Below are 17,584 nucleotides of genomic sequence, written 5' to 3' on the forward strand. Positions count from 1 at the left end.
AAAAAAGAAAAAAAGAAAAAACAGGACTGGAAAGGCTACCACATTGAATATACATCATTCAAAACAATTAAAAGAACCCTGCCTCTTTTGCTTATCCACATCGTTTGATGGAAATGGAAATGATCGGTGTACAGAGGATTGAATTTAAAGACAACCTGGAAAGTCAAATTAAAAAAATGATGATCCAGGCTAGTTTATTTCATTTCAGTCAGCTAAGTCAAAACAGTACTCTATTCCTTAAGTGACCAGATCAGTATTACAAAGTGTAATTGACTTGATACTGTACTCTGTTTGAAAAGTAGGGAGTAAAACTGCTGAATGGCTCAGTATGGAGTGGGAAGCAGGTGAGCAGGCAGGTGTGGAAGGTCAGGTGACTGAGCTAGAAAGCATAAAGCCTACCGCTGCATAGCAGGTTATCTGTACAGACCTTTTTTATTTATTTATTTTTTCAAAACTGGCCAACAGTAAAATAACAGCATGGTGTGAAGACTGCATACAAAGTATGCAGGTTTATTAAGCACAATCTTCACCAGCACACCACCTGCCTTGTTTTCCAGATGGATGGCGTGCCACACACCTACAAATAGAAGTTCCCTATAGTTATTTCAGAGGCAGTTCCTTACTAATAAATAACATGAAATGACTTTGTTGGAAATATAAAAAAAAGGATATTGGCAGTGCTTCGTGTTTGAAGGCAGAATCTGTGGAATAATACATCCATCTGATAGCAGTATAAATCACCACAGATGCTCGAAGCTTCTGTTTCCATCTGAAAAAGGTGAAGGTTTCTTACAGCCTGCCAGTGGCTCATTTCCAATCTCCACCCTAAGGGCCCAATCAGTAAACCCTCACAGACTTAACTGAAGTCACCTGATAAATGATTGAGTGCCACAGGCTGCACGAGCTTGAGAAAGTGTAAACAGAGATCAGGCAGTATTTGTTGACATGTACAGTTTTAAGAAAAATCCCGTTGGCTCATATCTGATTAAACAATATATGACTTTCATCATCTTGCCATCACAAGAAAAGCAACTGCACACAATTAAAGCTATAACATTGCTTCATAGTTCCATCTTCCTTTTCCTTGTAATGCAGTGGAGTGGCTGATTATGCCCTTGTTTGTTTACTGTTTAATTCTCCCAGGCTTTCCCTGGTAAACGTTTAAAGTCACAGCGCTATGAACTGTGGGTAATTCCCTCAGGCAAAGTCTGTAGAAACGCAGACTTGTTGAACAGGAAAGTGTGCATAAAGGGCTTAAAACGTCTGCAATAGAGAGTGCTCATGCATTGCCGATTTAACAGTGGGATAGCCCTGAGCTCTCAAGGACTGAAGGGGAACGTGTCTCAAAGTCTGTGAGTGTGGGCATTGAGATTGAGCCAGCATGCTTGCTCCAAAAGACTTAATTAAGAGACACTTTGCATTTGCAAGTGGAAAGTGAATTGGAATTGAGTCACTATATTAAGTCATAAGAGAAAAAGTGCAGCAGTAAAATCATATTCTCAGACAACAGGACTTGTCTGCACGTGGCCGGAATTATCGTGATGCTGAATATTTCTGATAGTGTCAATAAAAATGAATTTAACTAAAAAATCACAACTGTTAAATGTGATCAAATATATCATGGTCACATTCCCATGTGTAATGTAAGTAAATCTGTTAATGCAGTTAAACCTCTGTGCGCCATCCTGTCCCTAGAGTAGTTCTAGGAGAACTCCTGTTAGAGTTAAATTGTTAAATGTTTGTCATTTTTATGTTTACCATTTGTACAGTGTTTTAACTCTGATGAAAGGAATTCCACTGTCCTTCCCCCCAGATTCTCGAGGTTCTGGTGGGGGGCTGTAATGTCTTATTGCAGATACATCCTATCTGGAAGATCTGCTTCTTTTGATGTAAGCTTCCTGCGTTTACGACCCTTTGGACAGCAGGAGGTCTGACACACACACACACACACACACACGCACGCACGCACGCACGCACGCACACACACATTCTCACAGAAGTTCACAAATGTACATAAAATGCTTTGTCTTAGAACCAAGGGGGCGTGGCTTTGTTCTGACGTGTTTTGTGTGAACTGTGTCTCAATAAAAAGGGCAGCAAGGGAGGTCGTCGTCGAGGTCATTTTCGTGGTGGACACAGGCCTCCCTTGCGCAAGTGTTTGATCGATCGACTGTCTTGTTTTCTTCATGATGAATAAGTCTCTAGAATTAGCGGGGCTTGTGGAAACACAGACCCAACAACTCCCACTTAGAGAAAGTCAAACCCCAAACTGCCATGATCCACCAGTGGATGTCCTGGGGTGTGGTGCCTGTTTACCAGTGGTCACCTGATCTTCACACCCACGCACACGCACCTGTGGCTCCTCACGGCTGACAAACACCAACCAAACTTAAGGCCTGGCTGGCGTTCCTCACTGAAGTGTTGTACTTACTAGTGTTAGTGTAGCCCGGTTTAGTCTCTTGTTGTTCTCCCTGTGCTCCTGAGTGTTTCTCTGACGTCTGTCTCCATCTCCCTTGTGTAGACTTTCTGGGATCTGAACCTGTCTTTTCTGGACCCTTCCCAGTTGACCGTGAGTGAGAGTCCACTGTCTGGATTTGGACTGTACATAGTGGAGTGTGAGCGTGTGTTCCCCTTTTCCCAGGTCTGGACCTGCACTTGGAATCCTCTTTTCCCCGCCTCACTTTATATATGTACAAACCCACTTGTTTGATTGCATAGTTCAGAGTTCTGCCTTTTGAGTTCAGCGCCGGAAAACGTGACAAAAACTACAAAGCTTACAATCTGATTGGTCTCCTTTGGGTTTCCTGTATTAGCTGAAAAGAAACCATGATGTCAGAACATCTGGTGAAGCTGATTCATAAAATGTACGCTGCCAACCGTTAACATTTTGGCTGTTTTGCATCTTGGGATTTTTTTCTTATAGTGCAAACATTTGGTATGAAGGGAGAAATTAACAGTTTTTTTTCCAGGCTGTGAACCCCTCTTTTTACCCTCTAAAGAGGAGAATGTTAACATGCGAGTCTGCAAGAATTGACTCACTTCGGTAGCCAGCCTCAAGTGGCCAGCCGAGGAACTGCAGTTTTTCAGCACTCACAGCAGCTTGTTTCTTTTAGTCCTGCTGTTTGCAAATCGAAAGATGGAGCAGTTTTGCTCAACCAAAGACTAATATGATCACATTTTGTTACACATGCTTGTTCAGTTGTTTCAGTTTTGTCACTTGAATTATGCTTCTTGCCATTACAACCTGAATGTAAAAACCTCATTTAGCCCTGTGTATAATTGTTGTAATTAAAAAGCATTGCCTTGGTGATTATAATCAGCTAATTATTGCTGTTGGAAAGGCAGTGAAGGGAGGTGGTAGGATCACACCTGTTCTCTCCACAGAATGGAAAAAAGCTCAGCCTGTGTAAAAGAAGCCAGTGATGCAGACTCAGTAATGCTGAGTGTTGTCAGCACGGTCTGTAGAATGAATCCACAAATTTTAGATTAGTGTCCATACACAAGAAATTTCATTTGCTTTAATGTCTCTTCATTTTTGTGCTAAAATAAGTGGATGTTTCTGAGCAGTGACCTGAACTCAAAGCAGTTAGACACAATATAATCACAGTCACCATGGCAACAGAATGGCCATTTGTGATGTTTCCACTGTCTTTATTATCCTCCATCGCTTTCTATCAATCCAATATTTTGTTCATCTTGTTATCCATGAGCACGCCACCGCCTGTGACTCCTGCCTCGTCTGTACATCTGCTGTGTTACAGTATGCATTTCGTGTACGTGAGCTCATCTGTGCGAATGCGAGTGTGTGTTTCTGTGAGACTGCCGGTTTTAAGAAGCAGCACTGACTAATTTCTGGCTGTGTAATCTCTTCATTTTCAGCCCATAATAGCCACTTAAATTATAATGAGCAGGTTAACCTTTGCAGCTGTGCTTGTCCCAAGCTCGTTCAACTCAAATCCCGTGTAACACGGCTGGGCTCTTTTTGATTTCAAGCTGAGGTCCAACATCGGAAAACAAGTTATCATCAAATCTTTTTTAATTTTGCTATTGTGCTATTATTTTCTTCAATCTTTGACTCTACTTTGTATTGTGAAGTTTTCTATTATTATTATTATTATTTTTTAACTGAGCCATCCTGTCATTTCAGATCCTGACATCCTGCCCTTGTGTGTTTTCCTTCTCTGTGATTACCTGCGATACACTAATTTGTATCACATGGATCTTAGTTACAGGTGTACCATCCTATTCCGAGTTGTCCCAGCTGCCTGATTTTTTTTTTGGGATAATAAAAAGCGTGATATTTTTTTGTGTGTTTTTGAGTCGTATTTGAATCTGCCTTCCGCATTAACTTGTTATACTCCCTAAAATAATTTTAAAACTAAGAACATTTGCTAAAAATTAGTAAAATGTGCATCAAGTTTTATCTTATCGTACAGCACCAATGTATCATCTGGGAGACCTCATGATGACAGAAACATTAGTATTTAAAGAGACATCCACATACAGTAAGAAGGAAACTGACGCTTGGTAGCTACCAGCTGAAATTTCAAGGCCCAGCTCCTTACAGTACTGTGAAAAAAGTTTTCTCATGACTCTTTGCAGCAATAATTGAAGTAGTCATTTTCTCTATGACTTTATCAGTACCTTGTGTTGTCATGGAAGAAATTTGACCAACTCTTTTGTATATCATTGCCTTCTTTTATTGAGGTTAGCAGGGATTTGTTTATACACATCCACAGTATTTCGATCAGGTTGAGGTCTGAACTTTCACTAGGCAACTGAAACTCTCTGATTCTTTCCTTTTTCAGCCATTCTGTTCGAGATTGTTGATATGTTTGGGATCGATGTTGAGGCGTTCGCAACTGGCTCAGCAGCTACAAAACAAGCCCAAATCATCACCCCTCCACCTCCATGCTTGACAGTTAGTTGGGGTCTTTGTGCCAATATGCTGTGCTTGTTTATTCCTAAACGTGGCGTTACGGCAGACTACACTTACATTCTTTTCAGAATTTGCTAGCTAGTTATCCTTTTAAATTTCAATGCACAGCATAAGAGTAAACGTGTAGTTTGACCCATCAAATGAAAAAATAAACTGATTTTTATCACCATCATGAGAGAAATAAAGTGCAGACAAACTGTCCCCTGATATGCTCACCTGGTTACTTACAAAGCTAAACCTCAAAATCAGATGTATAATTTCTGTGAGAGAAGATTACCATCAGCTCGATATTCAAATTTGCCCAAATTAAGAAATATGTGTGTCCAACACATAATCACTCTAGTAAGTGTAGAAACTGAGAAGGAAAAATGGAGACACAGTTTACACTAACCACAATTTACCAAGTTTCCTTTGGTACATGGTGGAAATCATTACTAACATGTCGATCACATAATTTTCCCTTAGAAATGCTCATTTGGGGTTTTTTCTTGCAGAAAAATTCAATTTTTTGACCCTCATTGGGAATGCTAGCACATAAACATAAGAGGCATTTTCCATATATTGTTATTAAGATTGGAGGAACCAGTTGTTTATATGTGGAGTTATGGCTTTTTCAGGTGTTTTTGTAAGCAGCATTTGTATTTTCTGTCACAGCAACATGTGGGAGATGGTCTACTGACTCATGGAAGCCAGCTGCCCAACCACACTGCTGCATGCCTGAGGATAGAGCTGGGCGATATGAGATTTTTTCATATCACGATATGTTTTTTTCATTTCAGGCGATAACGATATCTATCACGATATGAGCCAAATAACTATATTTGTAAGATTTAAATGTGCCGTTGCTCACAAGTAAAATGTGAAATAATCAGCAGCTTGTTTTTATTTAAATATTTATTTCCCATAATAAGTTCAACAGGGTAGATGTACTTAAGGAACATGAGACTTTTTCAGATAAATAAAGGCAAATATTGCAAACTACACAAAAGGCAGCCGCTAAAGCGTTTAAGTTTCAAAATAGAACAAATGAAACAGACTAAATTGTCAATTCCACTTAGAAACAAAGTATTAATTCTAAAAATAAATCTTAGTTTGTTTTACAGAAGAACAGACAAAACTGACTAACTTTTGTCAATATCAAATAAACTGAGAACTAAAAGGAAATTCTCAATCTCTCCTTGTTGTATAGCTGAGCTTTTCAAACAGTTTTAACAGTTACTTTAGTCTGACAAAAGCCGAATGATGAATTAGCGCTTCCAGTCAGACACTGAGGCTACGTCCACACGTACACGGGTATTTTTGAAAACGGAGATTTTCCGTTTTCGTTTTAAAAAATAATCCCGTCCACACATAAAGGCAGAAATGAAGGAAAACGCTGCTATGAACATGCCAAAGCAGCAGGTGGCGCTAGATTCCTAACCGTGAAGAAATGTTGGCCAATCAGAAGTCTAGAAGCCTCGGTGGGAAAAAGTAAACAAAGCTGGGGCATAGAAGCAGAACCGAGTCGTATGTGTGGAGGGACAGTAACTGTGTGTATATGTAAGCATTTAAACACTGCAGAGAGTAGAATTAACAGTAACAGTATTGTAGAAATTCATTTCACCGAAACAATAACGTGGCGCACAGTGTGACGCATGCACCAGTTCATTGTATTTCCAGACTTGCTTTCGGCACAATTTACAGTGCACGCTACTCTGTTTTTTTGTCAGACTTGAAATAGCCGAAATACCTTCACACTACGGAACTTCTATGGCTCTTCCGTTCGACAATCTCTCCGGCATTGGAACCATCATCTGTTTTCTCTTCGGTCACGCTCGGTTGATTTTTCTAGTCGGCACACTCATTTCCTCCATTACGCGCTGGCTCCATTACCCACTGGCTGCTTCCCAAACAAACACACATGCGGCTTGGCACTTGTGCTGTACGTAACAAGTCATGCGACGTGACGCTGCGGCTGTGATTGGTTCGGCTCTGCGCTACTTAATTTGGATTGGCTGACCTTTTTTTTTTTTTTTTTTTTTAAGAGGACAAGAGCGGCAAGGTCTATCGCGATAGCTTAATTTCTCTATCGAGTAAAAGTTATATCGCGATACATATCGTTATCGTTCTATCGCCCAGCTCTACTTGAGGAGCTAATTGCAATCAGTGCACTGGTTATAGGAATGGCATTCCAGACACTGTGCGATCGTCACTGCCCTTTAGTATCCATTACACTCTTTATTTTTCACTCTGTATTGAGCTCTTCCAAAGCCATGTTAAAAAGTACCTCACACAACATAGCAAGCAGATCCTGAAAAGCTAACGTTAAGAAGGAAAAATTTAGCAGACTGTCACATGATTGGATGCTGCTTTGTTCTGGAAGATGTGCACTGAAGAGCATCTGTGGCTATTTGAATATACTGCTTACACCTGCCATCCCATGAGGACATCTTTGGTTCCCTGTTTGTGTTTTTTAATCCTCTAAATTCATGAGGCTCCATCCAACCAGATGCCCAAGTGGAGAAAGGTAGAAGGAGAGAAAGCACAAAGCCTTTTTTGTTTTGGTGTATTTGTGTATACTATGTTGTGTAGAGATCAGGACAAAGAAGTCTTGGCAAAGTTTGACAGTAAACTTTATTGAATGAACAACCATGCTGACTGAACACGTCCACGATCACATCACAAACCCGGAATATCTCAGTCAGGGCCATCGTCATAGCTCGAGGTTTGAAGCGAGGTGAAATTCAGTTCATGAGCTGTGTGTATATATATATATAATTTTTTTTTTTCCAACAATGCGACCTCTACTTCCAAAGTCACTTCTTGATATACGAGTGGAATGAAACGTAACAGAATATGGATGAGCTCAAAATGTCTGACTTCCTTCTTTTCTATCAGCGTCCCTGCTGCAGAGGCAGTTAAGCCCATCGTCGCGGTGATGAACACTCTTGTCTGTGACCTTTAGACTGGTGTTTGACAACCATGTACTGTGTCTAGTTATTAGCTCAGCGAGCTCACATCATCTAGAAGTCATTCAAATTCAAACACAGACAGTACTTATTACCTTGTTGAGATGTCAGTCGCTGTTGTGTGCGTGTGTGTGTGCATGCGTGTGTATTTTTGCAAGTTTTGAAGTGTCCTTTAAAAACCTTTCTCCTTCATCTCTACTTTGTTTTTTTCATTTTCATTTTTATTTATATCTTTTAGGTGTAAATCTATCCATCGCTCCTGATAACGTGAAACAGTGTGACATTATAGAGGACCTGGTGACCGTTGTTCCAGGTGTACAGTGCTCTCTCTCTGGGGTTGTAGTCCATCATGCTGATGTGGGAGTACTGGTTGTGGAAGGGGATGTCGGTGTATTCGTACGTGGAGGTGTTGGTGTGGTAGGCAAAGTGGACCTTTGCTCCGGCCAGATGGGAGTTGGTGACGTACAGGGTGCCGCAAATCATGAAAGCCTCCCCAGCACTCCGCTTAGGAAACCCCGTGTCCCAGCTGTGGAGGACTTCAAGCGAATGAGGGTCGAGGCGACTCACCTGGAGGCAGAGAGGACAGGGTTGGCAATGATGCCGTCTCACACGGTTGTGAATAAGCTGAGGTAAATCTGTAGCTGCAGAAATGGTGAAATTTGTTGAAAGCAGCGTGTTTGTCGTAGATTGTACATGAGAGAGGACTTTTATTTTTTGTTTTCTAAAGGGCCTCACAGTATCACAGACCGTCTGCATAAAAGATGGATGCAAACTGTGGGCTTGAAAAGAGAAGCCAAGGAGCCATAAACCGGTCTTCTATCTGATGGAGGTGGATGAGAGAATGACCCTACATTTCAACTGATTCAGAAAACACTCAATCACTAGTTTCTGTCTTCACTGAAAACAGCACAATGTTCATTGGTGCATTATAAAGTAGATGATGGCGAGGATATGATTTAGGGCACAGCTAATTACTAACTGTCTCCCCAAAACACAACTGTTGTGTCTTGTGAAGGGTGTTTTTTGTGAGCGTGTGGCTTTTTTGTCCATCTCTGTCGTTTGTTTTCATTGTATTTGCATTTCATTGTATTTGTATTTGCTTTATTCAAATTCCACTGCATATCGTGTGCTTTTGCTGGATGTTTCTATTTGCTGGTGTTTTCTTAAGATCCAGTACCATACATAAGATCCTGGCTGTCACATGAATTTGATGTACAGCACAGCAGCTTCTTCTCTCTGTTTCAGTGTGCTAGTCATAACACTTAAATCAGTCAAAATTTGCTGTGTGGCAATGTGTCTCATGTGTCTCTGTGAAGGAAAGTTAGAGAAAACGGAGACAGACCATAATGTTTCCAGCGTTTGGGATGGAGGTGTAGACAGCCCAGAGTCCTGTCTCATCTGCCATGAGGTCGATGTCAGAGGATCCTCCCCAGCTGTAGGGGAAGGTGTTGTTGTATCCTGCACCGCTTAGGCTACGCTGGAGTAACACACTGCGAGAGCGGAAATGGTACTGAACCTAGAAAGACACACACACACGCATATGCACGTACATACACGTACAGCATCTCATTTTACTCGACCGTCAATCATCAGCATCAGCTGTTACTGATCGTGACCCAGTCTCGTACCAGGATGTTGCTCTGGTGCTTGTTGTAATAGAGAGACCCGTTGTAGACCACGTGGCCGGTTCCCGCCCAGGGGTGGGGTAAGAGATGCTGCACGAAGTTTTGGCCTTTTGTGAAGTCCCCCATGGTCCTGTACTCTAGCACACGTCTGCCCTTATAGTAGCCATCCATCGACCACACCTGTTGGAGAGAAGGGAAAGGAGCGCAGATGGCTCATCTATAGCCAGCTCGTAAAATGAACTCCTGCTGAGCAATAAATTCTGTTACGCTTTGAGAGTGATCCATCATGCCCCCCCCCCCTCCTGCTGTCCAAAAAACTGATTAGATCACGACATAATGTACTCAGACTGTCGCAGTTGGATGATGCAAACCTCGAGTCGGTCAAATAAAATAAAAGCAAAGGCAACAGTTTGGTATCACCCAGACCTTCAGGTGGGGAAGATAACAAACGCAGGTTCAGCAGGCCTGCCAAAGCTCTGGATTTGTCAGCATGCTGAAGTTGTGCGCGTGAGGCCGCAGCAAGAGAGATGCTCAATATACAAAAGGTTATAGGGCTTTTCTTCAGCTGCTTTTCCTGCATCACAAATAGCAAAAAGTGTATGCAAGTCGGTGTTCGGCGAAGGTTGCTCACCAGAAATAACAAAACTGCTTTTTGTCTGCCTCCATCTAGGGAACGCCTGCTCCCCCCTATCATATTCCTATTTCAGGACTAGACAGTGCAAGCAGTTTTGGCTATGCATTTCCACAGTTTATAACATTCCCGGAGATAATTAGCAGCAATAAATTCTGATCTATCCCAGGTATGGATGTTTGATGTCCACCTTTTTCCCACCTCCTCAATCAAGCTGACCTGAATTTAAATCACCGCCCGATGAGAAGTAAAAACCCAATAATCTTAGTGTAATGAGAAGAGCTGTAAATATAGGACAGTGGAAGAAGTTGTGGGGAGGGAGCAGAAGATGAAAAAGATCAGTGGTGAAACAAACGACCAGAGAAGAAATGGGATGGGTGGAAAATTGCGTGTCGGCAGCGTGGAGGATTAATTACCCGGGGAGGGGACGAGAGGTGAAGCAGATGAAAGAAAAGAGCAGAGAGCACTGGGAAGAGAGAGCATTGTTGGTGAAAAAGATGCTCGTTATCCCCCCCCCCCGCAAAGACTGAAAAGTACTGAGGCCAGATAAAAAAAAGGGGGGTGGGGAGGGGGCAGATGAAAAGGAACCTTTTTGTTAAGGGGAAAAAACCCTCTCCTGCAGTAGAACAGCAATTTTTTAAATTACAGTTCATTTGTAGCAGCAATATTTAAAATTCACATTGAATTAGAGACTTTCAGACAAAGGTAACTGATTGCGGTTATTTTGAGGGTCTTCAATAACAGAGTTTAATTGAGACTCGGCTAGTGGTTTGAAAAGACAATGAAGCAGACTGATTGGCCTTTCCCGCTCCTTCCAGTGCGCTCTCTTCTCTCCTCCAAACACTGATGAAGCTTTCTCAGTTTTAATTCGCTTTTAAATAGGTTTCAAAGGAAGACGAGTCCCTTTGTTTATTGGCAGCTGTAATCTTCTCGTGTCTGAATGCACCATTTACTTTAAATAAACAAGCTCCAGATACTGATTATATAGCAAACGGTGCGCACGGAAAGTGACTTGGGATTTTGTTTTCTTCTTCTGCTTCTAGAGCTTACGTCTAAGTTTTACAAATTAGTGAGCTATTCTCTTTCTGCTCCCCTCCCGGCTGGCCTACTCACATACGCCCTTAAAGGATCAGTTGTATCCTATTACAGTATCCACATGCTATGAAGTGATCCCTCCCCATTGTGACTACACTAAGGGGAAAGAATATCCACAGGTCCTGCAAATATTCATTCGGGAGCACGTCTGACATTTCAAGTGGGTCTCTTCATACTGGCAGTCACATGTTGGTTTACATTAGTGGGTTGGACTGCATTTACAGGGCATTTTTAGCATGTAACTGATGTACTGATACACTATTGCCAGTAAAGGCACCGATCTCAGCATCAGGTGCAATTTAGGGATCAGCATCTCTCACAAGGATACTCAAACATGAGGAGCCAGAGGCCAAATAAACACTGCTGTGATCAGTGGACTGATCCTACTCTGAAACTACTGCCAGTTAGCTTAGCTTAGCGGTTTGTAGCTTCATATAGAGTAGGCTCTTGTATTTATATTTTCTTAAGAGGGAAACATACAGTACTGTGCAAAAGTCACTCTCTTTTTAAAAATATTTTTCTAGAGAAATGGGAAATAGATACAGGGATTTATTGAATCACCTGAAAATATACATGGAAATATATATTTTCCATGTAAATTTGCTAGAGCCACTGCCTGAACTTTCATAGACAAAGTCTCTTCTTTAAGTAGTCTTAAAATATTTCTCCAGGCTTGTTAAAGGACATTCAAAGCTCTTTGGTTTTTTGCTGCCTTTTGTTTTGTTCTGTATCAAGATGATCCCACACTGCTTCAATAATGTTGAGGTCTGAGCTCTGGGGAGGCCAATCCATGACTGATAGTGTTATTGCATGATTTGGCATACCTCAACCTTTTCTCCTGTTCCTTTCTTTAAAAACGGCTTCTTGATACTAAACCTTTCACTGAGACCATTTCTGATGAGGCTTCAGTGAACAGTAGATGGATCAACTGAAGCCCCAGATGCATCTCTCAGGTCCTGTGTCAGGTCACTGCTGGATTATTTCCTGTTTCTTAAGGATGTGAGTTCATCTCAATGGTTTTTAAGCCTGCTGATTATTCATTTGTTGCCTGTTATGTTTGGACAGAACTTCACCCCTTGGGTGAAAAAGCATCCAGTGTCCAAAGGCAACCTTTGAAAGACCTTCAGAAAACCTGGAGAACTATTGCTCAAGACCACTTTAAAAAATTACAAGAATGTTTGGCTCCTTGGAGGGAAAATACAAGGAAACGAGGGGTGGCTTGAGACTTTAGCACAGTACTGGAAATACCAATACATTAGTTACACTACTAATACTGATGCATTACTTAAAGTACTTACGCTATTTAAGTGAAAGGTCATTGATGCATTGTATTTATAGGACAACTAGACACAGGTAATTTGCAGAACTTGCCCATTGTTAGGCTCTTTACATCTTACCCTAACAACAATGAGCATATTTGCCAAAATGTCAGACTACTGCTTCACATTCAGCCCTAACTGTCTGACAAAAACGCAGCTCCTATTTAACCTGATCAACCCTGACAAATCAAAGGCCTGCAAGCAGAGGGCTACAGTAAATACCAGAGGGCTGTGAACCTGGCTCATCTTTAACCATATCTCAGTGTAATGTCATGTTAAGCACGCTTGAGCTTTGATGCAAACATAGTATTATATTCTAACCCTGTAATTTAATTCTGGCTTTAACAGGGAGGCAATGAAGAGAAGATAATCCAGGAGAAATGTGATCTCCTACTCTTGTTCCCTGCTAGCTCTCCTGCCGCTGCATTTTCGATCACCAGGAGGCTTTTCGGGGAGCTTTAAAGATAACTGTATAGCATAGAAATACAAAAACGAAGCCTAGAAGTAACAAATGCATTGAATTTCACCATCGCTTACAGAGCATCTTCCTAAAAACCCTCACCAAAAGAGGATCTACTGCAGCATTCACAGTGTAGTTTTCAGCAGGGTGAACCAGATCAACAACTACAATTCGAAGCTAATCGAAGAATTAACCCTGATTTAACCCACTGCAACTGGGGAATTATGCACTAAAATGCTTGACCTTTTCTTTTTTGCTTCTTCTTCTTCTGCTTTCTTTGGTTTCACATTTTTCACCTTCACCATCACCTCCCCGGCTCCCCTATTAGTCTCCCTCTACAGTTGCTCTTTTGATCAGCCTTCACTGCCTCTTCTTCTTCTTCTCTTTGTCTCGTCCCCTCCTTCTGTTCGCCCCTTGTTTCACTTCTTCTTTCCCTGCCTAACACCTCTTCAGCAACCGTCCTCATGCCCCCCTCCCACCCCCAGCCCCCTCCATTTGCTATGTCTCTCTCGCCCTTTCGCTCGTTCTCACACTATCAGCTGAGGCATCTTGACAGATCAGGGGATATCCACACCTCAGCAGCTGTTCTCAAATACAGCGACAGGTGTGTCCATGCGTGCGTGCGCGCACGTGTGAGTGTGTGCCGCGTGCATATGCACACACACATACACATGCACATTTGTGCACTGATGAGCTAATGAAGAATTCATAAATGCCAAAGTGGCACCCTGTAGTCATGGATACCAAAGGATGTATGAGAATGACTTTACTCATTTTGACTCACAGTGTGTGTGTGTGTCTTTTTGTTAAAGAGAACAAACTTTTACAAACAAACTAATTTGGTCTGTGATGTTTGTGATGATTCAATATGTGCACTACTACAAACAAAGCCTGAGAAAATATTATCAACATCATTGTTTGGAATTTTTTGTCTGTTTTTGATGAGATGAGAATAAAAAGACGCCGTTTTGGGGGGAAATCGATTCAATAAGATGATTGTCCGTTAGTTGGCTGGTCTAATCATGAAGAATAACAGCTTTAACAACAAGAACACAATGGCTGTCAAAGTCACATCATCTTCTCCGCTACACCCACACCACTCTTTTGTGCCTCGCTTAGGTTTGATTCTTTTTCTCAGAACACAGCAGATGAAATTAATGCCAAAACTGCTGTGTGCTTGGAAAAACGTTTGGAAGGAAAGTAAAGAAAACAGAATTTGCATCATTAGGGTGTTGAATTTGCATTTAAGAAAATTAATAAATCACAAATTTGTCAGAGCGTGATTTTTCCTCCTCTGGAGCTTTGTGTTTCACACCTTGTTTTCACTCCCTGATTAGTTTCATTTTCACTCCTTCATAATTTTGCAGTTAGTTTTAGAAGCCAAAAACTACAGAATCTGGTCACATTTACTAAAATTAAGTGGATAAAATTGTTTCTTAAAGAGTAACCAGACAACTTAACAACACACAATATCTTGTTTGTAACTTTTGTTTAACCGAAGGTCTTTTTTATTACTACTTTAAAATCCAGGTTATTGCACAGAGCTTTTTTTTTTCCTTTTTATAAATAGCTACAAAGTTAACTTTTAACTCTGAGGGGGCCTCACCCACCGCTGTCTAACCAGGGCCTTGAAGTGGAGAGGGTGAGCAGCTGTAGGTACCTGGGCGTCTACATCTCTGAGGACCTCACCTGGTCACTGAACACCACACAGCTGGTCAAGAAGGCTCAGCAGCGGCTGTATTTCCTGAGGAGGCTGAGGAAATTTGGTATGCCGGCCAAGATCCTCAGCAGGTTCTACAGCTACATTGTGGAGAGCACCCTGACCAGCCGCATCACTGCATGGTACGGCAGCACTACTGCTATGGACCGCAAACCCCTGCAGAGAGTGATAACAACCGCGGAGAAGATCACTAGGACCCCGCTGCCCTCTCTGCAGAGCATCTACCATCGCAGAGTCCAGAGGAGAGCTGCCTCCATCCTCAAAGACCCCTCACACCCCAACACGGACTGTTCACACTTCTGCCCTCGAGATGAAGGTTTAGAAGTGTGAAATCCAGAACATCCAGACTCACTAACTCCTTCTTCCTCACTGCCATCAGACTCACTGACACATTTTGAACAGTAATAATATTTTTTTGACCGTCTGGTCATCTTACATATTAAGCTATTGCTCTTTTGCACACATCTGTTTCAAATCTCCATATTTTGTCTCCTTTTCTGTCTTCAGCTATTTATTTATATATTAATCTGTGGGTGGTCAGCAAAGAAAAAATTCCATTGCACAAAGAAATGCCTTTTCTCTTGTGACACATGACAATAAACACTTTGAATCTTGAATTTTGAATCTTTTAACTTTCAATTACCGCAACACAAAAAGAGAGAAGACTAGATCGAGTGGCAGACGAATGGAAACAAGGAAATGGCAGCTGTTCTACTGGCAGATTAATGGCTTCCTTATAAATTACAGTCAGTTATTATGCTAATGTTATTTATCATTACAAGTAAACTAGATTCAGTCACAGCCCATTACGTATTATTATTCTGTTTCATGTGAGAAATGTTTGCCCAAATCAGTATGCTATGTTTACATATTAACCCACTTCCCACTTTATTTGGCACTGCTGTTCAGCTGTTCAGCTTGTTAATTAATCAGCCAATCACATGGCATTCCTTAAGGAATGTCAAAATGGTCAAGACGACCTGCTGAAGTTCAAAGCGAGCTTTAAAATGGACAACAAAGGTGATTTAAGTGGACTGAATGTGGCAAGGCTGGTTTGAATATTTCAAAAGCCGATGAATCGGCTGGGATTTTCACATGTTGGAGGTAGAGTCAGAATTTGTAGTAAACAGCATGAAAGCAGAGAAGGCATGCTTCTAAAGCTGCTTAACATGCACCCATATGTAAAAAGCATCAGTTGGCGTGTCATATAATCAAACTCAGAGGACACTCTGAGGTGCCAGAGACTTCTACAGTGCATCAGTATTTGCTGTAGTGGAAATGAGAACAGGCTGAACTTACTCAACAGTTTGAAAGCTCCACTTTTTTGTTCACAACATGGGAGCAAATACTGAAGCTTTTTTGTGCCTGTGAACCAAGTGTGCAATTTTAATCCAAGTGAGTCATCTTGACTCTGGTTTTTAGTTCTCTTTAATGCATCCAAAGAGTGCATATGCAGCGTCACTCAGTAAAATGTATTCACCGTTTTATAGCTGCGCCCTTTCCAGCTGTGTACGGAGCAACTGTTTTGTTTTGTTGTGCCAGTGCAGGAGTGGTTGTAAAATTTTAAATGCATTTTTTAGAGCCTGGCAAACACATGCAGAAATAATTACTTCTGTAAAAGGAAACAGCCCTGCAATAGTCTTGTGAGGGAGGAAATGTAAAGGACTTAATGATAAACATTACTGTCTTTGTTCTACAGGGCTCCATAAGGCTGAGAGGGGGGAATAAGATAAAAGTGATTGAAGCACTTTACAGCATATAATAGCTTTGCTGGCTTATTTAAAAACAATACAAATACAGAAAAAAAAACCCAGTGCATTTATAAAAGTGCACTTCTTGTGCTTTCTCCACGCTCCGATTCAGGAACATCACCTACTGTGCAGCATGAAAAGACCAGAAAAAGCTTCCAATTGTTGGGACAAAGGTGCAAATAGACAGAGAGACTGAGAAAGAGCCGCCACCCATAACTACACCAGTCACACCTGGAACTGGAAAACAGACAGCAATAACTGGGATACTGCTGCTGTGTATAGCGCCTTCTCATCACCAGGGAGACATTCTAATAGAGAACAGGCAAGGGTCACCATGGCGATATAAATCACACCTGGCAACTGGGAGACAGTCGCCTTGACAACTAGCTTAATATGCACTCCCTGAACAGAATGTGTGTGTGTGTGTGTGTGTGTGTGTGTGTGTGTGTGTGTGTGTGTGTGTGTGTGTGTGTGTGTGTGTGTGTGTGTGTGTGTGTGTCTCGCAGTGAGCGGAGACAGAGTGCACACAGGAGTCATGTTAGAAATGAGGCTGAAAGAAACTGAAAAATACATCAGCGAAAATATAGAAGCGGGCAACTTTATGACCACTTTCACCTGCCGTACTTGTCATGTGCCCACAAGAGCACACAGTCTTATTTTGATGATTACATCAGTTCCCTTTACTCCATCTAAATCCAAACTTACAGTACATCTAAGCTCACACATGACTTCACACTAAAAATTAATTTCTTATGGGTGCATATGTATTGAAACTTTAATATGACATTCATGTATCCCCTCACAACACGAATACTAACAAGTACATACACATATATTTGCATGCCTATCTTTGTGGGGACCCTTATGAATGGAACACCTAGCAGAGAAAATTTTTGATTTAAAAAAAAAAAAACTGACCTGCTAAGAACTTAACCTAACATGATTTAACATCTAAATATATCTCCAGAACATTAGCGGGTGACCCGATGCCGCTGCGACAACTGCATCGAGCGGATCATGTGTGAGTTGGAGCAAATAAACACCGAAATGCAGGTGGTGTGAAAATGTCTCCTTTTTTGAGGTGCAGTAATTTAAG

At 41.5% G+C, this 17,584-nt stretch overlaps 1 protein-coding gene across 2 annotated transcripts in view; it reads right to left on the bottom strand.

The window, feature by feature from the left end:
• Nucleotides 1–7,534: 7,534 nt before the first annotated feature.
• LOC113024489 (noelin-2-like) overlaps nt 7,535–17,584 on the bottom strand; it is a 38,359-nt gene continuing 28,309 nt past the window's right edge. For both annotated transcript variants that reach the window (XM_026171627.1, XM_026171626.1), the window contains exons 6-8: nt 9,516–9,692; nt 9,230–9,403; nt 7,535–8,454 (exon numbers count right to left, since the gene is read on the bottom strand). In XM_026171627.1, the coding sequence (XP_026027412.1) occupies nt 8,134–8,454; nt 9,230–9,403; nt 9,516–9,692 (672 nt within the window). In that variant the 3' untranslated portion in view covers nt 7,535–8,133. The remainder of the gene's footprint in view (nt 8,455–9,229; nt 9,404–9,515; nt 9,693–17,584) is intronic.

The sequence above is a fragment of the Astatotilapia calliptera genome, chromosome 6 (assembly GCF_900246225.1).
Source record: "Astatotilapia calliptera chromosome 6, fAstCal1.2, whole genome shotgun sequence".
In the NCBI taxonomy this organism is placed as follows: domain Eukaryota; kingdom Metazoa; phylum Chordata; class Actinopteri; order Cichliformes; family Cichlidae; genus Astatotilapia; species Astatotilapia calliptera.